This window comes from Phocoena sinus, chromosome 12 (genome assembly GCF_008692025.1).
Source record: "Phocoena sinus isolate mPhoSin1 chromosome 12, mPhoSin1.pri, whole genome shotgun sequence".
Taxonomy (NCBI): Eukaryota; Metazoa; Chordata; class Mammalia; order Artiodactyla; family Phocoenidae; genus Phocoena; species Phocoena sinus.
In genome coordinates, this window is record NC_045774.1 from 83,764,828 (window position 1) to 83,791,757 (window position 26,930).

Genomic DNA, 26,930 nt, shown 5'->3' on the forward strand with positions numbered 1-26,930 from the left:
ACGGGCCTCTCACTGTCCCGGCCTCTCCCGCTGCAGAGCACAGGCTCCAGATGCACAGGCTCAGTAGTTGTGGCTCACAGGCCTAGCCGCTCCGCGGCATGTGGGATCTTCCCAGACCAGGGCTCGAACCCGTGTCCCCTGCATTGGCAGGCAGATTCTTAACCACTGCACCAGCCAGGGAAGCCCCCAGGCCTTTCTATTTTAAAGTGATTTATGAGAGAGAGCCTAAATGATGTGAAGGAAAGAGAAATGTGAATATCTAGAACATTCCAGGTACATGTAGCCTGGTGCAAAGACCTTGGAACAGACATGAACAAGGGGAGAGTGTAGGAGCCACTATAGGGAGGGGTAGCGGGGTAGGGAGAGCTCTACACATTATGGGAAGTCTTGCGGCCCGTGGTTAGAGCTTCAGTGTTATCTTGAGGGGAATAGGAAGCCATGGGTGGGTTTTGATCCAGGTGGGACAAGATTTACTTACAGGATTATTCAGAACAGCTGTCTAACTCATAGTGTACAAGCATAAATAAAGTAAAATTTGCTCTTTATAAAGCTGCCACAGATGACAGTAAGGATTCTCAAAACGTAAGACCTGGGCTTCCCTGGTGGCACAGTGGTTGGGAGTCCACCTGCCAGTGCAGGGGACGCGGGTTCGTGCCCCGGTCCGGGAAGATCCCACATGCCGTGGAGCAGCTGGGCCCATGAGCCATGGCCGCTGAGCCTGCACGTCCGGAGCCTGTGCTCCACAACGGGAGAGACCACGACAGTGAGAGGCCCGCGTAACGCAAAAAAAACCAAAAAAAAGTAAGACCTTCAGAAATACTGTAATGAGTAATACATAATTTGGAAAGAGATTTGGGTACTGTATTCTCAAAACTTCTCATTTTATCTCATTGGGCCAAAAGTAAAATGAGAAAAATGAGAATGAGAAAAATTAAATTTCAAAAACTAGCACACTATATCTAAAAAACATCTTGTCAAATAAGATTGGGAACAAAAGACACAGATTTGAATGAAATACTTAAATCACTGAGTGATCTTTTGAAGAAATGACTGTCATTAAATTATTAATATTTACTATAAGTGGAATATATCAACTCAAGGTTTTTATAACCTAAAACATGTAATCAATTGAAAATTCTAAGGAATTATTTCACAAAATGAAGATGTGTTTGGTTTTAATCAAACCACATATGAAACTAAACTCAATCTAAAAGGATTACCTCTACCTCTCCTTCAACACATGAACAATTACACTGTGTATAGAAAAGTAGAGGAAACATACATTTGCTAAGTATCTACTATGTGCCAGTTCCTGGTACTAAGTATTCCTTCTTCACAATAAGCTGTTGACTCAGTGTTATTAAGCATCATTTTCAAAGCAAGTAAGAGGTGGACAGGATTCAATCCCAAGTGATTCAGGCTCCAAAGTGGTACTCCTAATATACTGTCCTACAGCCCCTAAATATACTCTCTTGGTCTTATACACCAAAAGAAAAACCTTGAGAACAACATCTGGTTGCCTTAGTAACACTGCACTTCTGATCATTTCACAAAATCCACTATTCAATATGCCTTAGAGCAAAAATGACTTTTGATCTTCAAACTACGCAGGCACTATTTTGTGCACCTGCTCTAATAATGAAACTTATATACAAGACTCAAACACAGGTGGAAAGTCATCTTTATTTACTGCCCATTAAAGTTGCAGGATCACGTAGTACAATAAGAACAGAAATGTACTCATCAACTCCTCAAAAGGAAAAGTACATCCATGCTTATTAGAAAAAGCTGATCACATTCATGGCCATGGTCATCTGAAGTCGTATTTGCACATCAAGGATTATGCTGGTTTAATTAAATGCTGGTGCATGTACTGAAACAATAAAGGAAGTATAGTGATTCTATAGCCTTCTTTTGTAGATTATCAATTTATTTTATCCCAGCTGTCATTGCCTTGCCACTAAAATCTCTTGCCATTGTGAATTTTGTGTAGGCTGGAAGTTAAAACAAATGTTATTATTTTTTAAATGTATCATAAATGGGAAATTATGTAATACATTATAACTTTAAGATACATTTTGTATATTTTATAGATTTGGCATACAATAAATTTTCTAATAATTATGATCTTTTTTATTTCTGTGGTATCAGTTGTACCATGCCCTCTTTCATTTTTTATTGTTTATTTGAGTCCTCTCTTTTTTTCTTGGTGAGTCTAGCTAGCTATAGGCTTGTCAATTTGTTTCTCTCTTCAGAAAACCAGCTCTTATTTTCACTGATCTTCTCCATTGTATTTTTAGTCTCTATTTCATTTATTTCTGCTTTAATTTTTTTCTTTTTTTTGTGGTATGCGGGCCTCTCACTGTTGTGGCCTCTCCCATTGCGGAGCACAGGCTCTGGACACACAGGCTTAGCGGCCATGGATCACGGGCCCAGCCGCTCCGTGGAATGTGGGATCTTCCCGGACCGGGGCATGAACCCACATCCCCTGCATTGGCAGGTGGACTCTCAACCACTGCACCACCAGGGAAGCCCTGCTCTAATTTTTATTTCCTTCCTTCTACTAACTTTGGACTTCATTTGTTCTTCTTTTGCTAGTTCATTAAGGTGTAAAGTTAGGTTGTTTGTTCGAGCCTCTGATTGTTTCTTGAGATGGGCACTTATTTCTGTGAACTCCTCTCTTAGAATTGCTTTTGTTGCATCCCACAAATTTTGGTATGTTATATTTCCATTTTCATTTGTCTCAAGGTAATTTTTAATTTCTTTTTTGATTTCCTCTTTCACCCACTGGGTGAAATAACTTTGCTGTACTCCTGAAGCTAACAAAACATTGTAAATTAACTATACTTCAATTTAAAAAATGATTAATAAAAAGACATGACTCAAAGAGTGAGGAATAGACAGTTCTGTTTTGAGAAAGACAGGGAGAAAGGAAAAGCATGGATCCTAGCTAGACTCAGATCTGCACAGGTCCAGCTCACCCACCATCTTCTCCAGCAAACTCTCTCCCCAGTCTCCCCAAAACTGTTACCTCAGGGCCCCTGCAACCCTCCTACAGCACCTAACTGGTGTGGCCTTTTAAGGTCTTCTATCTCCTTCCAGATGTAAAATCCTGGAACATAGCCTATTCCTTCTATCCGCTCTAACACCCAGCACTAGGCCTTACGCAGAGCAGGTGCTCAACAAAGGTGACAAAGGTGACAACAAAGGGTGGGGAAGAATTTCAGTGGAGACCTATCAGCAGACAGAGAAACAGGAGTTCGTCACATATCTAGAGAAGAAAATGCTAAAGAAGGCTACAGCCCAACTAAAAGACACTTTCTTGCTTCACAGTTTTGCTTGTGGTTTACAGGTACATTTTAGGCCACCCTTCCAGTTGGAATGCGAAAGCAGACTTACATGCCAATATATTCTTCCTTATTTCAGTGATCAGGACTTAAATACAGCCCTCAATAGGCTTTCACAGAAATGTGCATTTGTATGGGACACAGGAAAATGAGGTGGACACAATTGTGAAGTCACTTTTGGACGAATCCTCTTTTGTCCCGACAGCGTTGGCTGGTGTCTTACCTGCTCTCCTTTGTCCCCCTTCTGTCCAGGTGAGCCTGGAACTCCCACTAGTCCTGCTTCTCCCTGAGCAGAAATGAATTTTGTGTTATCAAATATTCTGTCACATTGAACTAAAAGCACATAGTCTATAAATAAGAAGTTGACAATAGTAAGACAAAGCTTTCCTTTCCTGGGAGCTGATGCAGGTCCCTCCGCTGGGAGGCCCTTCTCCCCTCAACATAAGGCTCACTACCCCCTATTCCAAACGCCTGCCAGCATCATCTCCTCCCCGAGACCTTCCGTGGGCTGGAACATGCGCTCTACTCCACGCACCCTGCACCTTGTACTAGCCTTTCGCACGGAGCTTCCTGTGCAGGGCTATTCACTTGAGGAAATGTAAGCTTCCTCTAAACTCCCACCTCACCCTCCTCCCCACTACTCCAGCCAGGAAGGGAAGTGGTGCAGGATGCTCTAAGCCTAAGCATGCATCAAGTCATGGTGCCGGGGACCTTCTGCTCTAGAAGCTGGGGCAAGTTTCTCTTCCTTTTGTACTGGTGTAGAGGAAAGCCGTCCAGAGATCACTCAGGCCTCTAAGTGCCATTAACATCCACAAAAGACGTTTGTGTAGCCCAACGGGCCCAGGCTTCCTGACCAGGAAGGGGCAAGCAAAACAAATTCTTTGGGCAATAACAGAGCTCCTCTGCACTTCCTGTACAACTCAGTGCAGAAAGGAGTGCTGGATGGATATCTGGGATACTGGACAGACACGGTCCCCACACTACGTAGAGTATCTTTGCGTATGTGTTGAAGGGCAGGCACTGCGTTTTCTTCATCTGTGAATTCGCAGAATTGAAGCCTATTCCTGGCATGTGTTATGCCCTTGTACTTAGCTGTCGTACAGGTGGTTCCTCCCTTTATTTTCTTCTACTTCCTACCCAGGAAAGAAGGTCAGGTGGCCTCAGAACTCTCCAGATCGACATCCAGGAGATCGTATTCCCAAGCCCCTTCTCTTAACCCACCCAGCAACTGAGAGGCCCAGGCACACTAAAGGGAAAGACCAGGGCCACACCCGCAGGGCCTGGCTCACTGTGTGGCGTGGCTTTTCCGTGGGCATAGGGGAAAGGGAGCATACCTTGTTTGGAATGCACTGGCACTGGTCTGTAAGTTCCTGCTTTGCTGGCAGAAATGCAGACATTCTACTGGCATGAGTGGGTACCAATGATGCTGCAGTACTTCCAAAGCTATGCTGCTCTGGGCACTAAAATCCAGAAAGAGGCTTTAGGATATGGGGTCAATTCCAAACATGATGACATTCCCAGCACTGACTCTCACCAAGCTAGACATGACTGGAGTTTCTTGCCAGAACTTCCTTCTAATAACCAAAGGTTGACACCAACCTGTGAAAGTCCATAATGACTTTGCCCTTTCACTAGACCCCTACGTTTTTATTACACTGACAACACACTAGAAATGCATTAAATTGTTGGTTTTGGTGAGAAATTCTAAAGCTATTATAGGTGACTTTATGACAAGTACAGTAATATCAAACGTTTACAAGAATTACAATTGCTACAATAAAATACTTTATACAAATAACATTGGTATATGTGTTTCAGGAACAAATTTTAAAATAAAAGAATGTAATTTGAACTTTTAGAACATCGTTTAGTTCAAAAAGATGATTATAAAGGCATGTAAAAGTAGAAAATAAACTCTTTTTATGCTCTAAGGTAGTATGTATTTAATCAAAGTATGTATATCTTATTCCAGTCCATTGTTCTTTATTCAAAAGTCTCCACTGTAACAGACAAGTGATGACTTTTATAACTTATCCAGTGTGTTCAGAACATGTGGGGATGGCCATATGAAGTGAAATTTGGTTACAAAGCAATGAACTTTTTTTCCGTCAAAAAATAAATCCAGATGGCCGTCTGAAGAAGATAAATGCATCCTTTCCTCTCAATATCATTTACCAGAGTCCTTACCACGGTTTGTAACTCTGAATCTGCAGTTTCATGAATTTGCAATTCCATATTTCTGAATTTGCATTTTAGGGGGAAGTGTTCACACATTACTTTATATACTGCAAATTATATATGCCTGGAAAAATATTGTCAGGATACAAAATTAAAATATTGTCTGTGGTTATTTATTGTGATGAGATCATGGTTGATATCTATTTTCTTCTATGAAGTTGGCTGTATTTTCCAAATTTTATATAGTAAACATGCATAACTTTTCAAACAAAATAATATTTTGAAAATGTGTGTAGCATTCTAATGCTTGTGAGCACAGTAGACACGGTAAGAAAAATAGCTCCCAGAAAAACTGGGACTAGTTTCCTGTCTTTACCACTAGTTCTATCACATTTACTCTCTGCAGATTTAATGATTAGCTGTTTAGTTATCATCATAAGTTTCCAAGTCCACAAGTCTAAAAATTACATTAGAATGAAACACACAAGATTATCACCGAAATGATCCATTTATGTCCTATGATTTGATATGATTTTCCAGCCAGTTCCTGTCCCGTGCCCCGTGGGTTCAGTTAGATAATCAAGACCTATTCCGAGCTCACAGTTTTGCTCTGGATAACTGATTCACTACTTTAAGACTTTAAAAGCATGTCTCAGGCTTCACCATAAAACTGCCCACACTTTCCAAAAAGTGCCTACAGAGAACATAAGATGTACAAGTAAGGATCCCCTGCTTCATAAAACCTCTGGTTTTGATATGACACATATTTAGTTAATAAACCCTCAAAATTTTAATCATCTTTCTCCTTTATTTTCAACAAATGTTGCTGCTTTTCTCCTCTCTTCCTCTTTATTCTTCATTCTCTCTGTCTAGGTCTGTAGTCATGAAATCTGACTGCTTCAGAAAGAGAAACCCTAATTAATAGCAGCAAAGAAGTATATTTATAGATTATCCTGAATAAATTTCACTTTTGAAATATGCTATAAAATATTATTAACAGAAAGGATGTCTGATTTGAAATTACAGGACAAAATTAGATTTTTAAGCGAGTACATTAAAATTTGCTGAGTTGAAATATTTTTCAAAAAATATAGTTGATGCCAAAATTAGAGCAGACGCACTTAAGTATCTTTTATATAACTATTTACCTTCCAAAATATATATTTCCATTAAATGTAAATATAGCACATATCCATTTCCTGTTAACGATTAACAGAATGGTGATGTCCGCCCCCAAATACTTATCAGCAGGAAAATAAGCAGTCTTTTGTTATTTTTTTCCAAGGTTGGAGATGATTTCCTACCTTATTTTTCTACTCTTTAAAACCAAATCTTTTTCAAACACAATTTAAAATTTTTTTTCATGATGTGTGGGGTCATGTCACCGCTTTTAATTATCAAGCCACTCCATCAAATCCATCACCTATTTCCTTAAACAGTTTTCTCATAATTCAAGTTGGAGTGACTATTGGTCAAGAGTATAATATTTAGGTACCTCAAAACATCATGTTGTTACTTTTCAATCAGGGAAAATTCATATTTTAAAAGCTCTCACATAAAAGAAGCATAATTAATTAAAGAAAAACTTCTGGAGAATTCACATCTTAAAGATTTAAATGTGTGCCTCCAGGAAGTCTAGGTATTTCAAGATTGCCATTCTAAATTACCTTTTCAGATATTTATAGAAAGATATTTGGCTGGCTTTCCTTGCAATGAGAGCCATAAACTGGGTTGGAGATATGGTTTATAAAACCAAGTTACATTAGCAAAACATATAATTTTTACAGACCTAGCTATGCTTTGAGTCAGTTGATCACATTATTATTCTACTACCCAAAGTGAGTGATAGAAGTTAAAAATATTTTTGAACTACTAAACTATGGATAAATATTCTTACAATTTTCAATGGTAAGTTTAGAACTTCTGGGAAATCTGACCCAAAGAATAACATTTTCACCTTTTACTTTTCATATGTTCTTTCTGTAAGACTTTTCAGAATTAATCCCTTTCAAACACCAGTCAACAAGTCAAGAAACAATGTTTTGACATCTTTTACAAACAAAGCACTAATCATAAAAGAAGGGTACAAAAGTGTAATTCCCCTCAATGAGTTTCAAAGGTAGTTGAATAAATTAAAGGCAAATACAACTATATCTAATAATATAAGACACACACATGACCATTGCAATAAGAGATGCAGAAAGTACTGAATTTAGTGGGTTTTTTTAATGGAAGGTTGGTACAAGAAAGTAATAGTTGTAGAGTTAGGTTGAGAATATTAAGAGTGAGAGACTAAGAAACTGAATTTCTAATTTGTTGCAAACAGGGAGTAACCAAAGGCTTTGAGGGTGAGATGAGCAGAGGACCGGGAATGTGCCTTATTCACGTCAGCCAGCCTTGTTGCTTAGCACAATATCTAGAAGATCAGTGTTTCTGAATAACAGATGTTTAGTGGAAGAAGGTAAATGAACCTACAAAGCAGTGATGCAGAGACTTATTCTGGCTATGTGGGGACAGGGAAGGAGGATGACACAATAATGCGACGATCCAAGCACGAGGTGAAGGTGGACCACGGAGCTAACAGGAGAGGGGAAGATGCAGGTGAAAAATCTTTCACAAAGGAAAACTGGCCAGGAAGGGTGACGGCTAGGAGAGGGAAGTGAGTGAGAATAACGTACAATCACAGACGTAAAACCCCTGTAACTGGAAAATGCTGATGCTACCGTCAGAGCGTGGTTTAGTGAGAAAGGCATAAGTTCTCTTTTACTCATGTGGAGTCCAAAGTGAGGCCATATCTTTCCTGAAGTTCAAGATGAAGCACTGGGATTAAAACTGTGACAAGAGACGATGGGACAGCCCCATGAGGGATCTCTTGCTTGGAACTGTTTGCTCGCCTGGCTTCAAGAGAAGACATTCAGTGCTGCCCTACACGTGACTCTACAGCCCAGGCAACTGGCCTTCTACAGTCTTCACACACCAAAAACTGAGCTTACCTTAGGGTCTGATATCTCACAACACGTTTCTTGAGCTATGAAGTTCGAGTTACAGTAGATTTGAAGTTGGTGAATTTCAACCTATTAAAAAATTAGTAATAAGATATATCATTAGTATTTTTCTTTTTGAAAATCACATTTAGGCATATGAGAACGATGGTAATTTAACTGGAAAGAAAAAAAGAAGCTAATATTTATACAAATAGATCACTGGCAGATATTTTGGTTTTTGTTTAATTTAGGATTCATGACTTTATGGACCCTTTGAGAAACAGAAATGGATTCGGCTGTTGAGATAAATCTATATGTAAAGGAAATCAAGTAATAGAGCAATTGCAGATCTCTGCTCCTTGTTTCAAACCATCAAAAAGAAGTATTTAATTAAAGAGAGATAATGCACTATGATAAGAAGAAAAAAAGGTATTTAGTTTTTATCTACTTTTCATAGATACTGTCTAATCACCTAAGGATTTTATGTTACATGGCATACTCTTGAGCATGACTCACAGTATTTTTACAAAAAAAAATTGATTCTTCTATTTGCTCAGCAAATCCACATTTGTTGGCATTCGGACATGAAATTAAAAGTAGTTTCAGGAAAGTACAATCATGTCTTCAAGTGCAAGATCAAACAACCACATCAGAGAAAGTAAATGGTACAGACAATTGACAAAATTTCAATATGACAGAAGCACAGAGAGGCTGCTTCAAATTAGTTTGTGGTTGTAAATGTAATAATTTAATTAATAATCTTATGATGATATGACATATAACATAGGTCAGGAACAACCTCTTTCCTTCCCCTTCTCCCCGCCTTTCTCTCTCTCTCTCCTCTTTCCCCATCTTTCTCTGTCTCCTAATGTAACAGAGCTAGATTATGTATTTCTTTGAGGTCAGTAAGTACTTTCTATAGTAAGACCCAACTATAATAATATAATAATCCTATGATAATAGAAAGCAGATATCTGAGGTTAGCTCTGAATCTCTAACCCAACACCAACAAAGCAAGAAAGGAGGGGAAAAGCTGTAACTATTACTCTACACTGAGATGAACAAAATCAATTCAGTTCACAGAAAGCATTAAGAATTCCAGACATCTTCTGGATTCACGAACAGCCTAAGATTTGCAGCCAATGCAAAATTCTGAGATGAAATGAAACTTAATGATTTCTCTTCTGTAACTTTTTGCAAGGTTACTGAAGTAAACTTTTATTTATAAAGTTTAAATACACTGTCTTACATAGTCTAATGAAACACCAGGCAGTAACATACCCATTATGTAGAATGAAGAATGTAGAGACTCCAATTAATTAATATTCTCCTTAACTAAAACTAATTTATCATCAACACTGTTATCTAAATAGTCAATAAATACTGAGATTCTATTATGTATCATCCACTGTGCTAGGGCCTTCATATGAATTATTTTACTTAACTGAAGATAGATGATCAATTTTTCATGGATTAGAACCTAATAAAGTACCCATGACACTGAAACTACAATCAGCCTAGTTTAATTATGCTTTTTTAATTCATTAGTTGCTTTAGAATCCTTCACTGACATAGTGCTTTAGAATGAGAATGCACTGACCCTGTCACGCAGAATTTTTTTGTTTAAAAAAAAATTCTTTTATCAGTTTTGTCACCTATTTCTCTGCACGAAAGCACACGGGTAGTATATGCAAAATAAAACCTAATCATTAGAAGGTTTTTTTTGATAACTTACGTTCTGAATAAACAAAACATTTTCACGTTACAACAAATCTTATAAATCACAGAGCTTGTATGGAGATAATAAAAATATTAGTTTACTTAGAGTTTTAGTAGGACCAAGAATCTTTAAAAAATAAAATACGTATTTTTTTTGTTTGTTTAACTTAAACAGTGACTCTTCTAAAAGCTCCATCATCGTGACATGGCTTTAATATTATTTCTTAAGTGAACTAAGATTCCACATTAAACTATGAAAGTGTTGTAAGACTATAATTTTCCCATTGTAGCTTTTCATCAGGACTCACAGTGATATTCTTCAGCCTCAGGTTGTTACCTTGAGTAAAAAGTTAATTAGACACGGGACACAACACTCAACCTTGAGACGGGAGCTTGGAGTTAGGACCCCACTCTTGGAATAACTTGCTCCTCTCTCATTGTCATCTCTCCCTCAAAGGTTATGAATTTATCTTAATCCTCATGTTCTTTGGTTCTTGCCATTCCCCACTTTGCCCTCTCTAGTCCTGCAGGAGATCAGATTCCAGTCAACACCAGGGCTCCAGCAAGGGCTGCCGCCACCCCTACTCCTGTTACTAGAATCCCCTGAAGATCACTTCCCGTCTACCTACACTCCACCCACTGCTGGAAGTCACACGTCTGAGGTTTAGCTGCTGGACTCCACTTCCTCCCTTGACTCTGGAGAGACCTTTCTGAAAGGTCTGTCTAGGACTGTTGTCACTACAATTAATACTGTGATTATTATTGGCAGCCACCATTTACTGACACATACTTGATCCATCTTTCTGACACAGACTGAGCCTTTAAGATCTTTGAGAGAGGAGATTTTGTTGTTGTTTTCTGCTCTTTTATGCCAGGTTGAACGGCATGTCTGGCCCTAAATAAATAAATGAATACACAGAAAACTGACCACATATTATGCACTATGGCACATACGCTATGCAATTATAACTAACGAGTCTACCAATATTATTTTATAATTTAGGATACTGAGACTCAGATAAATTAAGAGTGAGCAAGATAAGTTAGCAGATCATAAGAATTAAGTGGGTGAGCTAGGATTTACAATCACATCTGTCTGATCCCCAAGCAAACTCACTCTCCCTGATGCCATGATGTCTTAAGTCCAGAACTGGCTTCTCCTGCTCTGGGGTATCTTGATAATCATCACTGAACCCTCGTTATGACACTTTCACTGATTTGTTCATTGTGTCTAAGAGAAGACAGTTTAAAAATAATATTTTATTGGATATATATATATATATATATATACACACACACATATATATAATATCTATCTATCTATCCATCTGTCATCTATCTCTGATGCCTTCCACAGGGGCCTTTAGAAATAATATGCTGGCTAAACATGTATGTGCACAGAACCGTACTTTTGAAACAAAATTGAACTGTTAAGGGCTTTGCGTTAACAATTCCTATTGGTGTCCTGCATTCAGATTATTTTTATGGGTTTTCCCATCATTCCACCCATAAGAAAGTGTGAAGTCATCAAATTTAGATATATCCCCCTTTTTAAAGATTATAGGCCTTTGGGAAATTGATAATAAATCTGTACCATGTGAGCATCAAATATAATTTTTAAAGAAACTTTTCATCTGAAAGGGTTTTACTAGACAATTGTTCTCATCCAATGACCTACTGTTGTGTTTCAGTCCAACAGAACTCTAAAGAAACATTATAAGCTAATGAAAAATAGTCTGCAGTACAAATATTTGTGATTCTGAGGATGAATAAATAGCCTATTGTTCTTGAATGAAAACACCAGATGATCTGGAACCGTTTAACTTAAATTTCATCTTTTTCCAGTCCTTTCTATTCAAGACATAGGAACTTAGACCAAGCTTACTTTTGTATAATATTTTCAATTTTTACTAACAGTTAATTTTAATAACCTTATTTTTTAAGGCATAACCTAGTTCTTTTAAATTCACAGGCTACAGAAAAATCGGTGAAAATAGATAGAAAATAATATATGTAAAAATATAGTTGGAGGGCTTCCCTGGTGGCGCAGTGGTTGAGAGTCCGCCTGCCGATGCAGGGGACACGGCTTCGCGCCCCGGTCCAGGAAGATCCCACATGCCGCGGAGCGGCTGGGCCCATGAGCCATGGCTGCTGAGCCTGCGTGTATGGAGCCTGTGCTCCACAACGGAAGAGGCCACAACAGTGAGAGGCCCGCGTATCTCACACACACACACACACACACACACACAAATATATATATATATATATATATATATATATATATATATATATAGTTGGAAATACATAGCTATGCTTCACACATCTGATAGCAAATTAATTTAAACAGTGTTGAGAAGGGAATATCTTATACAGTTATTAAAGGAAAAAGGTTTTAATAAGATATTTTATTTTAATTTATAAATGTTACTAGCTAACAACTCACGTCCACAGGCCTGCCATCTGAAGCTCGGGTTGCAATAACAGTCCTTCCGTGGAAGTCCACAGTGCCCTTTCCATCAATATGCCGGCTTGCAACTAAGTTACAGTCCGTATAGACTGAAATGGCCTGGGATTGTATACTGAAGCCAAGTTTATGCCACTGACGATCAAACAAAGGACGGAGTTCTCGATTTTTAAAAACGTAGTTCAACACATCTCCCTCCACAGCTCGGAACATAAATTCCACCATCTTCTTTCCACCATCAACTGCTATAGAAACCTGCAAAAATGCAAATGATCTTTAAGTGTTTGAAATTCAGTTTTAAAAATTATTAAAGCACACAAATCAAAACTCAAGGTGCTACCATAGGACCCAGCAATCCCACTACAGGGCATATACCCTGAGAAAAGCATAAGTCAAAAAGAGACATGCACCACAATGTTCACTGCAGCACTATTTACAACAGCCAGGAAATGGAAGCAACCTAAATGCCCATCGACAGATGAATGGATAAAGATGTGGTACATATACACAATGGAATATTACTCATCCATAAAAAGGAACAGAATTGGATCATTTGTAGTGAGGTGGATGAACCTAAAGTCTGTCATACAGAGTGAAGTAAGTCAGAAAGAGAAAAACAAATATCGAATATTAACGCATATATATGGAATCTAGAAAAATGGTACAGATGATCCTATTTGCAGGGCAGGAAAGGAGACACAGACGTAGAGAACGAACTTGTGGACACACAGGGGAAGTGGAGGGTGGGACAAATTGAGAGAATAGCATTGACATATATACACTACCATGTGTAAAATAGCTGGTGGGAAGCAGGTGCATAGCACAGGGAGCTCAGTTCGGTGCTTTGTGACCACCTAGAGGGGTGGGATAGGGAGGGTGGGAGGGAGGCTTAAGAGGGAGGAGATATGGGGATATATGTATACGAATAGCTGATTCACGTTGTTGTACAGCAGAAACTAACACAACACTGTAAAGCAATTATACTCCAATAAAAAAATAAAATAATTGAAAAAAAACTCAAGCTGCATGTTAGTAGAACTGAGGTACTCAGTAAAATATTTTAGATGATACTTGTGTCCGTTGGATTTGTTAACATATAAGAACAGCAGGGCTTCCCTGGTGGTGCAGTGGTTGAGAGTCCGCCTGCCGATGCAGGGGACACGGGTTTGTGCCCCGGTCTGGGAAGATCCCACATGCCATGGAGCGGCTGGGCCCGTGAGCCATGGCTGCTGGGCCTGCGCATCCAGAGCCTGTGCTCCGCAATGGGAGAGGCCACAACAGTGAGAGGCCCGCGTACCGCAAAAAAAAAAAAAAAAGAACAGCAAACAACCGCTACAAAAATGGTTTAAATATGGGATATCTGGTGAATGTAATATGCTCCTTTCTTGAGAGGACATCTAGGAGTGTGTGTGTGTGCGTATGTGCATATGTGTGTGTTTTTATCTAAGTATATATATAATTCTGTATTAGTGATTCAAGAATTAAATGTTACTAATTTAAAAACAATAAGAAATAATCACTTCTCTTAGCATGGAAACTGAGATCAACTTCTTTAACTTCTGATGCTTTGCATGGTGCAAAGAAAATACATTTTCATAGAGAACATGTTCTTTCTGTTCAAGTCATATTTCCATCTTAATACTGTGACTATATAATAACATATTAAAAGACCAGTGAAATGAAAAACATTTCAATGGATATGTATGGAAATAAACACAGATGGATGGTGCCCAAAAGTAATTGTGATGTTTACCTCCCCTCCCTGGAGCACCTGCGTCCCCTCCTTTCTGCCCAAATGCCACATCTCCCACAAGTATTCCTAGACCCCTGCTCTTCTCATGTCCCATCTGGGGGAGCCGTCCTTTCCATGCTCGCACAGTCCCCACCCAACTCCAAGCTGTCCTCGGCCACCACACTTGTCACCTTGTGGTCATGCTCCAATAGGCTGTTCTCATACATGGCATCCCCAGACCTATGTGCTCCCTGAGAAAAGGAATCATGCTTTGCCAGTCTCTTATCTTTGTCACTAACTCGCATCTAGCATGTGTTCAATTATTTTTATTGATGGAATCAATATTTGTATCTCATCTCTTAATTTACTAAGGATTTTCAGAGGAAACAATGAACAGCTTTAAAATGATGTATAATATCAGAAATAATAGGGAATGAAGAAGTCGTCAGTGAGCGGTCTTGGTGTCAATGAAGCAGTTGTAAATGAAGGGTAGTTAGAGTGTCTTCAGACAAAAATAGGAATGTAGTAGAAAAAAACAAACAGAACAACAAAACAAAAACAGAAAACAAACTAATCTTGCCTCACCCACCAGGCTCTCCCATTACAAATCTCAGCAAGCTCCTTCTAACTCTGAGAATACTTGCATTTCCCTGTGGATGATTCCACTAAAAGACAGAATAGTCGTGCATGAGGTCTGCTCCCAAATTTATGCCCACAGATCCAAGATTCACCTGGCCTAACCCCACCAGAGGCCACAGATCAGTACATCTCTCTGGTTCCTTACCTGTGGCATATTCTGCTGGTTTAAAACCTGCCACAGAAACCACCGTTCCTTTTTGGTGCTTCTTCGTACCCGAAACATGGCTGCTATGGCGAACTCCTCAGGAAGGCCTTTGGGAAACACCTTACTGTGGGAGAAAAACAAAGAACCATCGTGGGAAAACTGAAGGCAAGGACACAAAATCTCGGTATGAAGGTCTCTGCAACACAACATCTTAGTCACATTTTCTCAATGAATTTAGAATTCATTATGCATGTTTACAGCATTCTACCAAATGCATACATGGACGCATCCACGTCTACTTTTATCTATGGATTTTGTATCCTTGTTCTTTCCCTTTAAAAAATTTCCCGGGAAGGTGTTGTTAAAGCTTGAGGTGTGTAAAAGCGAGTGACTATAGTACTATGGGGCGATATTCATTTACTGAACAAGATGTTCCAACAGAATCTCAGAATTCACTGCAGTCTGGCACACAGTAGACATTTATAAAGGAAATAAATAGTACCCCTAGGCTTTACCGGTAGACAGAAGTACAGAGCATTTCAAAGAACACTGCTAGCAATTAAATGTATACTTCCAAAGGACTTTTGTCATATTAAACCCTTGCAAAATGAACTCCTAATTCTGATTTCCTAGTAGGTATCAATTTAGGACTGAAACTAAATATAATAAAGACATTTTAGCTTATTTTTTATTCTTACAGAAAATAAGTAAGTTATTTCTAGGTAGCAGAGAGAAGCCTGAAGACAGTCCAAATATGCTTCTGTCTCAACCTTGTTTCAAAATACTGGTCTCACTGGATCCATGAAGAAACTTGGGGAGAAAAATTCACCATGAACATAAATCATATTTAGACTTTCATTGGAAAACATGGAGAGATACATTCCTCCACGTTGACTTTTAAAGTTATCTGCATTGTATGTAAAAACTCTGCAAGGCACGAATCTTGCTTTTCTTTTAAAGAATCATGAGGAATAGTAGGTAAGAATTCTCTTAAGGATTAACATAGCCAGAACTTGTTTATATAAATAAAACATCATACATTGAGATGGTTAACTACTCACTGGGAATATCACACCAAGGTCCACTGAAACTGACAGCCAGACTCATGGAGAATTCTGAAACTTTGGTTTTACACTTTGTGTTAGAGAAAAAGTCGCAAGTGGTAGGGAAATCAGGAACAAATATGAAAAAAAAAAAAAAGCTATGCTGGCCTAAAGTTCTTAGTTGGTTAAACTCACGCGTGCGCGCACGCACACACACACACACACACACACTCTTACGTATATAGTGTATAAATGTAGGTACATGTACATAAGCATACCTCAGGGATATTGCGGGTTTGGGGCCAGCTCACTGGAATAAAGTGAATATCACAATAAAGTGAGTCACGGGCTTCCCTGGTGGTGCAGTAGTTAAGAATCTGCCTGCCAATGCAGGGGACACGGGTTCATGCCCCGGTCTGGGAAGATCCCACATGCCGCGGAGCGGCTGGGCCCGTGAGCCATGGCCGCTGAGCCTGCGCGTCCGGAGCCTCTGCTCTGCAAACGGGAGAGGCCACCACAGTGAGAGGCCCGCGTACAGCAAAAAAAAAGTGAGTCACACGAATTTTTTGCTTTTCCCGTGTGTGTAAAAGTTGTGTTTACACTATGCTGGACTCTATTCCATGTGCAACAGCATTATATCTAAAAACGTACATACCTTAATTTTTAAAATGCTTTACTGCTAAAAAGAAATATGCTAACCACCATCTGACAACCCAGGGTTGCCACAAACCTTCAATTTGTAAAAAATCCAGTATCTATATAGTACAATAAAGTGAAACACAATAAAAGGAGGTCTGCCTCTAAATATATATAAACTCTAGTTTTACCTTCTTCATTAACCTGCTTACCCCCAGTCCGGAGGCTTTCTGGCTCTCAGCTCTTGTCTGGCTGGCTGAAGAAAGAGGAGGCAACCTGGGGCCTCATTTTCATCACACACACACACACACACACACACACACACACACACACACACACACACACACACCCCTCTCCAGCCTCCACAGAGGCTGGCTGGTGCCTCCCCGGGATGAGCCTCTCCCGTGCCGGGGAGGTACCCCACCCCACGGGCCAGCAGCACCCCGCCCTGCGGTTCCGAGGTTCTAACTTCCTCCTCTCTGCTGCCTGTGACCCCACTGCTTCCCGTCTTCTGAGAATGTATTATGTCTGTCTCTGTGGCTTCATCTCCCACTCTACAGTCATTTTTGCACTTCAGAGGATAAAAGTCTATTTCCATCTCCCATCTCTCCCTCACCTATGCCCCTCTTATCTCGGTTTACAAATGTATGCATATCTTCACCCTCTCCCCTGCTGTAAAACAGACAAAACTCCCTCCATCCTCGATACAGCATTATATTACCCTTCCAGGTATCCACCAAGTTTCTTAAATGAAGACTCTGAACGTCACACTGTCACAGCCCTCCGCCCTGAGCCTTCCTGCATTCTAAAAGCAATCCCGTGGGCTCTCGCGCGGCTGCTCATGGTGCGCCCCTCTTCCCGAGGCAGGCCATCACGTGAGTGGTCTCACCCAATCGGCGAGGGGGCCTGGGGCGGGGTGGGGGAGACGCGGTTCCCTCCAGAAAGGAGCGCGCCGCTGCGGGCAGGAGGGGGAGCTGCAGCGGCCGCACGAGGGGAGCTCGAGACGCCACAGGGCAATGTTGGAGGAGCCCGGACAGCGGCCACAGCCACGATGGCAAATACAGCCTAGCTTACCCAGTCAAGAAGTTAATACAGGAACTGGATGGGCTTATCTCCAAATGGGATTTCCACCCATAATGAATAACTGCGGGATTTGTACTGGGGATGGCGAGCAGATCAGAAAATGTGACCTTCGGAATTCAGGCAATATCCCTGCTGTGGAAGCTTGTCAGTTTTTTTTGGCTTTTGCTTTTAATTAGGATGTTGGGAAATAATGAAATAATGAAAAGAAAACCCCATTTTAAACTTCAGGAATTCCCCCCTCCCCCTCTGCCAAGCACTGCAAGGTCCATCATTTCCGGAGCATCTGGAATGTTGAAGTACCGACGGTCATTCTTCACCCTCGACCTAAAAAGACGGCCTCCCTCTCTTTCGGTTTCCGCCCTTCACGCGCCTGAATCTCGTCCCGAGGGAGAAAACCCACGACACCAGGGGCTCTCAGAGCACGCCTGCACCGAGACAAGTCCCCGAGTTCGGAACCCCTTTGGACCACTTGGAGGAAGACTGTCATATGGGTTCCAATGCAGATTTTAGGCCGAAACTTGGTGACGGGAAGGGCCCCTTGGGTACCTCTTGAAGAAGGCGAGTGGAAACCACTATGGTCCAGGCCATGGTCATCATCGCCTGGACGGACGGCTCGAGTGACCCACCAGGCGGCACAGTGGCTACAGTGAACTGAATTCTGCAGGAGGATGTAACCGGGTCACAGAAGAGGCCGGAGGAGACCGGGCAGCTGGAGGCCGGTCGGAAGGCCGAGCTGGTGAGTCTTGGGGAGGCCCTTTCGGAGGCTCTGTGCTGAACGAGGAGGGGGCACTGAGCCCGGGCCACAGACAGGCGTGGACGTGCGGGGCTGCCCGGGTTGACGGGGGCGGAGACCGTGCTCGCAGTGGACAGGCCTCAGCGGGGCCGGCATCCTGTCCAAGGGACGGTGCCTGTGGTCGCCCTGCAGGATCTCCTGGGGCCAAACCCAGGCCTGTCTCCTCCCGCCACACCTCCAGGCCAGGCCGGGCCATCCACCAGTGGGACACAGGGTCCAGCCCCAGAGGACTGTGTCCCGGGCCACTGTCCCCGGTGTCCAGCCCCAGAGGACTGTGTCCCGGGCCACTGTCCCCGGAGTCCAGCCCCAGAGGACTGTGTCCTGAGCCACTGTCTCCGAGCTCGTCCTCCCCCACCTGTGCTCCTGCATGGCCCCTCCCGCCTCCATGCCATCCCAGGGGGAGTATCTCCCCAGAACCAGTGCTACTGGAATCCAGAGGTCTCTGCATCCTGCCCTTCACTCCTCACCCAGGGACACCATCACCCAGATGGCTAATGGCGAGTGAGTTGGGCTGCAGGCCAGGTCCTGTGACTTCCGATGCAGAATTCTTTCCAATATGGAAAGCCGTTAGGGGTATTCAGTACCATGTACCCTGTGATTTGCTGGTAGTTCCGTGAAGTTCCGGTGTGTCACTGCCGCCCTGATAGCCTTGTTCACGCCTACTTAACAGTGCTGGTCACCTTAGCCACGTAGTGACTATTGGGTGTCAGTGGGCGGCTGGAACCCTTGGGTCAGCCTTCAGCTCCCTGCCCACCTCCTGTTCCAACAGACACTCCAGGGACGTCACTGGTAAGCAGTAAGGTTGGTGAAGAGACCCCCCCAGGCAGTGGGAAGAATAAAAGGGGGCACTCTGTAGGGTCAGCTCTGGTCAGCATGGCCGCCAGACTTAAAAACCTCACCCAGAGTGAGGAGGACAGGAGAGACCTGGCACCATGTTTAAGAACCCAGAAGGGTGACTTTGGAAATGTCTGTTTTTGTTATTGGCTTCTGATCAGCACAAAGACAGATGTCTCTGTGCTCATCTGTTATTAAGGTCCTGTGGGTAAAACTGATAAGAGCAGTCAAAATAAAATAATGTAAAATGAAATGAAATACTATAAAATGTAAAGTAAAATAAAATAAAAGTATTCCCAATCACCTAATCCCCTGGCCTCTTCTAAATCCTCACTCCACTTGGTCCTTCTGAAGGTTTTAACACTGAAGACATCCTGTCTTCCTTGATATAAACCAAGAGTCACAACCACATGGCTCTAGGGCCCAGCCAGGAAACTGGAATGTAAGCTTCCTAAGGTTCTTTGTCTATCCTATTCACCAGCATCTAGAGCAGTGCCCGCACAAGGTAGGCACTCAATAAGTATTATTAAAGGAATCAATTAATGAGCTGAATTCGGATGTAAGAAGTCTGTAAACCAAAAGAAAAATAACATATGTTCCCATCTAAGTCTAGCCTTTAGTTTTAGTTTTTCTGTCTTGGATAGAAATGTGCATGTAAGAAATTTTCACTTTCCTCTTAAGAATTCTTCAGTAAAAACAAATAGAGCAAGTGAGTTAATAACAGCACTGTTACCCCTTCTCATGTAGAGGACACACACATTAGACTAAGGGAAATGCAGAGCCCAGCCCTTCTACAGGGGCAGCTGCTAATTAGCTACAGCTAACTCTTACCATATGGGGAAGTGGGTCCAGGGTTGCCAGTTCATCCCATTTTTCAAGACAAGCCAAATACCCAGATTTTTATCTGAAAAGTTTAGAGTTTTAATTTTGGCAACTATTTCAGATTTTTCATAAACACTGTCCAGACCAACATTGTGCAAAAGCAAACAAATCAGTGACTGCTAGTTAGCAAAGCTGGATCTACACAAATGTTTGCTGAATACCCAGAGAGGCTTACAAAGATGGGAAAAGGAAGATTCCTGCCCTAATCAGTTCTTAAAATCAGTTAGGAGAGGAAAATTAGAACTCAAGGTTATGAACGGAAAACCTAGTATTAGGAATGGGACTGCTTTTAAAATCCTATTAACAGCAGGAAAGTTTCAGTCCTTTTAAATTTGTTGAGACTTGCTTTATGACATAACATATGGCCTACCCTGGAGAACGTTCCACATGCAGTTGAGAAGAGTGTGTATTCTGCTGTTGTTAGGTGGAATGTTCTACAGTCTGTTAGGTCTAAATAGCTTGTAGAGTTGTGCAAGTCTTCTATTTCCTTACTGATCTTCTGTCTAACGTTCTATCTGTTTTGAAAATGGGGTACTGAAGTCTCCAACTATTACTGTTGAATTGTCTACGTCTCCCTTCAATTCTGTGAGTTTTTGCTTCATGAATTTGGGGGCTTTGTTTTGGGGTACATATTTGTGATTGCTCTATTGTCTTGATGTATTGACACTCTTTTTAACTTTTTTAAATTGAAGTATAGTTGATGTACAATATTATATGTTACAGGTGTACAATATAGTGATTCACAATTTTTAAAGGTTATACTTCTTTTATAGTTAGTATAAAGTATTGGTTATATTCCCCATGTTGTGCTTAGCCTTGTAACATTTTTTTCCATTCCCAACTTTATTTTTTTAATTTTATTGAAGTATACTTGACTTACAATGTGTTAATTTCTTCTGTACAGCAAAGTTATTCAGTTATACATATATGTGTGTGTGTGTATATATATGTATATATCCTTTTTCATAGTCTTTTCCATTATGGTTTGTCACAGGATATTGAATGTAGTTCCCTGTGCCATACAATAGGACCTTGTTGTTTATCCATCCTATATATAATAGTTTGCATCTGCTAGTCCCAGTCTCCCAATCCTTCCCTCCCCTACCGCCCATTCCCCTTGGCAACCACAAATCTGTTCTCTATATCTATGAGTCTATTTATATTTCATAGATATATTGATTTGTGTCATATTTTATACTCCACATATAAGGGATATCATATGGTATTTGTCTTTCTCTTTCTGACTTCAAATAGTATGATAATCTCTAGGTCCATCCATGTTGCCACAAATGGCATTATTTCATTCTGTTTAATGGCTCAGTAATATTCCATTGTACATATATATATATACCACATCTTCTTTATCCATTCATCTGTTGATGAACATTTAGGTTGTTTGTATGTCTTGGCTATTGTAAATAGTACTGCTATGAACATAGGGATGCATGTATCCTTTTGAATTATAGTTTTGGCTGGGTGGGATTGTTGGCTTACATTGCAACTCTATTTTTAGTTTTTTGAGGAACCTCCATACTGTTTTCCATAGTGGCTGCATCAATTTACATTCCCACCAATAGTGTAAGAGGGTTCCCTTTTCTCCACCCTCTCTCCAGCATTTGTTACTTGTAGACTTTTAATGATGGCCAGTCTGCCTGGTGTGGGGTGGTACCTCACTGCAGTTTTGATTTGCAATTCTCTAATAATTAGCGATGTTGAGCATCTTTTCATGTGCCTGCTGGCCATCTGTATATCTTCTTTGGATAAATCTCTGTTTAGGTCTTCTGCCCATTTTTTGATTGGGTTGTTTGCTTTTTTGTTATTGAGTTGTATGAGCTGTTTGTATATTTTAGAAATTAAGCCCTTGACAGTTGCATCATTTGCAAATAATTTCTCCCAGTCTGTAGGTTGTCTTTGCATTTTGTTTATGGTTTCCTTTGCTGTGCAAATGCTTATAAGTTTGATTAGGTCCCATTTGTTTATTTTTGCTTTTATTTCCATTGCTTTGGGAGACTGACCTAAGAAAACATTGGTGTGATTTATGTCAGAGAATGTTTTGCCTATGTTCTTTTCTAGGAGTTTTATGGTGTCTTGTCTTATATTTAGGCCTTTAAGCCATTTTGAGTTTATTTTTGTGTATAGTGTGAGGGTGTGTCCTAACTTCATTGATTTACATGTGGCTGTCCAGCTTTCCCAACACCACTTGCTGAAGAGACATTCTTTTCTTCATTGTATATTTGTGCCTCCTTTGTTGAAGATTAATTGATGGTAGGTGTGTGGGTTTATTTCTGGACTCTCTATTCAGTCCCATTGATCCATATGTCTGTTTTTGTGCCTGTACCATGCTGTTTTGATTACTGTAGCCTTGTAGTATTGTCTGAAGTCAGGGAAGGTTATGCCTCCTGCTTTGTTCTTTTTCTTCAGGATTGCTTTGGTAATTCTGGGTCTTTTATGGCTCCATATAAATTTTAGGATAATTTTTCTATTTCTGTGAAACATGTCATGGGTAATTTAATAGGGGTCGCACTAAATCTGTAGATTGCTTTGGTACTGAGAATGGCCATTTTAACAACATTAATTCTTCCAATCCAAGAGCATGGGATATCTTTCCATTTCTTTGAGTCATCTGTAATTTCCTTTATTAATGTTTTGTAGTTCTCAGCATATAAGTATTTCACCTCCTTGGTGAGGTTTATTTCTAAGTATTTTATTTTGGGGGGTGCAATTTTAAAAGGTAATGCTTTTTTACTTTCCCTTTCTTATATTTCATTGTTAGTTTAAAGAAATGCAACCAAATTCTGTATGTTAATCTTGTATCTTGCTACCTTGCTGAATTCATTTATCAGTTCTAATAGCTTTTGTGTGGAGTCTTTAGGGTTTTCTATATATATATTATTATATCATCTGCATATAATGACAATTTTACCTCTTCCCTACCAATTTGAATACGTTTTATTTCTTTTTCTTGTCTGATTGTTGTGGCTAGGACTTCCAATGCTATGCTGAAGAGAAGTAGTGAGTGGGCATCCTTGTCTTGTTCCAGATTTTATCAGGAAGGCTTTCAGCTTTTCACCATTGAGTATTATATTGGCTGTGGGTTTATTGTAAATAGCTTTTATTATGCTGAGATATGTTACCTCTATACTCACTTTCATAGCGATTTTTACCATGAATGGATGTTGAATTTCATCAAATGCTTTTTCTGCATCTATTGAGATGATCTTGTGGTTTTCATCCTCTCATTTGTTGATGTGGTGTATCCCATTGACTGATTTACATATGTTGAACCATCCTTGTGACCCTTGGGTGAATCCTTGGTCATGACCCTTGGTCATGGTGTATGAACTTTTTTATGTGTTGTTGGATTCAGTTTGCTAATATTCTGTTGAGAATTTTTCAGTCTATAATCATCAAAGATATTGGCCTGTAATTTTCTTTCTTGGTAGTGTTTTTGTCTGGTTTTGCTATCAGGGTGATGGTGGCTTCATAGAATGTCTTTGGGAGTGTTCCTTCCTCTTCAGTCTTTCGGAAGAGTTTGAGAAGGATCAGTATAAGTTCTCCTTTGTATGTTTGGTAGAATTCCCCAGTGAAGCCATCGGGTGCTGGACTTCTGTTTGTAGGGAGTTTTTTTTTATTACAGATACTATTTCATTTCTAGTGATCTGTCTGTTCAAGTTATCTATTTCTTCTTGATTCAGTTTTGGTGGGCTGTATGTTTCTAGAAAGTTTTCCATTTCTTCTAGGTTGTCAAATTTGTTGGCATAGAATTGTTCACAGTATTCCCTTATGGTTTTTTGTATTTCCACAGTATCAGTTGTGATTTCTCCTCTTTCATTTCTTATTTTGTTTATTTGGGTCTTGTCTCTTTTTTCTTGGTGAGCCTGGCCAGAGATCTGTCAATTTTACTTACGCTTTCAAATAACGAGCTCTTGGTTTTATTGACTTTTCCTAATTTTCAAATCTCTATTTATTTCCTCTCTGATCTTTATTACCTCCTTCCTTCTGTGGACTTTATGTTTTGTTTGTTTTTCTTTTTCTGATTATTTTAAGTGGTAGTTTAGGTTGTTTATTTGAGATTTTTCTTGTTTCTTAAAGAAGGCCTATATCACTATGAAATTCCCTCTAAGAACTGCTTTTGCTGCATGCCATAGAATTTGTATAGTTATGTTTTCATTGTCATTTGCCTCAAGGTATATTTTAATTTCTTCTTTGATTTCATCACTGACCCATTGGTTTTTTAATAGCATGTTGTTTAGTCTCCATGTAATTGTTTTTTTCTTGTTTCTTTTTCTGTGGTTGATTTCTTGTCATGCCATTGTGGTTAGAAAAGTTCCTTGAAATAATTTCTATACTCTTATATTTGTTCAGACTTGTTTTGTGCCCTAGTATATGGTCAGTCCTAGAGAATGTTTCATGTGTACTTGAAAAGAATGTGTATTCTGCTGTTTTTGGATGTAATGTCCTGAAGATATCAACTAAGTCTAACTATTCTATTGTATAATTTAGGATCTTTGTTGCCTTATTGATTTTCTGTCTTGAAGATCTGTCCATTGATGTGAGAGTGGTGTTAAAGTCTTCTACTGTTATTGTGTTCCTGTCAATTTCTCCCTTTATGTCTTAGTATTTGTTTCATGTATCTGGGTGCTCCTATATTGGGTGCATATATGTTGACAAGTGTAATATCCTCTCCCTGTATTGATCCTTTTAGCAGTATATAGTGTTCTTCTTTATCTTTCTTTATAGCCTTTGTTTTAAAGTCTGTTTTGCCTGCTATGAGTATTGCAACCCCCATTTCTCGTCATTTCCACTTAAGTGAAATATCTTTTTCCATTCTCTCACTTTTAACCTATATGTGCCCTTTGCCCTAAAGTGGGTCTCTTGTAGGCAGCAGGTTTTAGGCTCTTGTTTTTTTTATCCAGTCTGCCACTCTGTGTCTTTTGATTGGAACATTTAGTCCATTGACATTTAAGGTAATTATTAATAGATATGCATTTATTTCCATTTTAAACATTGATTTTATATTTCTTCTTTGTCCTTTTCTTTTTCTTCTTCCTTTTGTGATTTGATGATTTTCTTTTGTATTATGCTTATGTTCTCTTATTTTTGTTTTTTGTGACTCTATTGTATGTTTTTGATTTGAAGTTGCCCTGTTTTTCACATATGTCAACCCCTTCCTATATCTACTTGCTTTAGAGTGGCAGTCGTATAGGCTCAAACACATTCTAGGAAAAAAATCTACATTTTTTTACTCTCCTCCCCCACATTTTATGATTTTGATATCCTCTTTTGCATCTACATGTTCACCATTTTGCTGTTCACTGTAGTTATCATCATTTTTCTGTAAGTTTTTGTTTTTCATTTTTTTTTTAATCTGTGTACTGGCTTATTTAAATGATTTAGTTTCCAATTGTGATTTTCTCTTTCCTATAGATTCTTACTTCTTTTCTATTTAGAGAAGACCTTTCAATATTTCCTTTAGGATAAGTTTAGTATTGCTGTATTCTTTTAGTTTTTGCTTTTCTGAGAAATTCTTTATCTCTCCTTCTATTCTAAATGATAATCTTGCTGGGTAGTATCCTAGGTTGCAGATTTTTCCCTTTCAGGACTTTGAATACATCTTGCCACTCCCTTCTGGCCTGCATCATTTTTGTAGAGAAATAAGCTGATAGCCTTATGAGGGGTTTCCCTGTAATTAACTCTTTGTTTTTCTCTTGCTGCCTTTAGAATCCTCTCTTTAACTTTTGCCATTTTTATTATAATATGTCTTGGTGAAAGTCTGTTTGGATTTATCTTGTTTGGGATCCTCTGTGTTTTCTGTATCTGAATATCTGTTTCCTTTTTTAGGTTTGGGAAGTTTTCAGCCATAATTTCTTCAAATACATTTTCTTTTTTTTTTTAACATCTTTCTTGGAGTATAATTGCTTTACAATGGTGTGTTAGTTTCTGCTTTATAACAAAGTGAATCAGTTATACATATACATATGTTCCCATATCTCCCTCCCTCCCACCCTCCCTATCCCACCCCTCTAGGTGGTCACAAACCACCTAGCTGATCTCCCTATGCTACGCGGCTGCTTCCCACTAGCTATCTATTTTACGTTTGGTGGTGTATATATGTCCATGCCACTCTCTCGCTTTGTCACAGCTTACCTTCCCCCTCCCCATATCCTCGAGTCCATTCTCTAGTAGGTCTGTGTCTTTATTCCCGTCTTGCCCCTAGGTTCTTCTGACCTCTTTTTTTTTTAATTCCATACATGTATGTGTTAGCATACGGTATTTGTTTTTCTCTTTCTGACTTACTTCACTCTGTATGATAGTCTCTAGGTCCATCTACCACACTACAAATAACTCAGTTTCACTTCTGTCTATGGCTGGGTAATATTCCATTCTATATATGTGCCACATCTTTTTTATCCATTCATCTGTCTATGGACACTTAGGTTGCCTCCATGTC

General features: G+C 39.8%; 1 protein-coding gene across 1 annotated transcript in view; it reads right to left on the reverse strand.

The window, feature by feature from the left end:
* COL19A1 (collagen type XIX alpha 1 chain) overlaps nucleotides 1-26,930 on the reverse strand; it is a 356,422-nt gene that overhangs the window by 296,321 nt on the left and 33,171 nt on the right. Inside the window, exons 4-8 of the mRNA XM_032650897.1 lie at nucleotides 15,209-15,332; nucleotides 12,672-12,947; nucleotides 8,519-8,599; nucleotides 4,682-4,807; nucleotides 3,571-3,633 (exon numbers count right to left, since the gene is read on the reverse strand). Of these exons, the coding sequence (XP_032506788.1) occupies nucleotides 3,571-3,633; nucleotides 4,682-4,807; nucleotides 8,519-8,599; nucleotides 12,672-12,947; nucleotides 15,209-15,332 (670 nt within the window). The remainder of the gene's footprint in view (nucleotides 1-3,570; nucleotides 3,634-4,681; nucleotides 4,808-8,518; nucleotides 8,600-12,671; nucleotides 12,948-15,208; nucleotides 15,333-26,930) is intronic.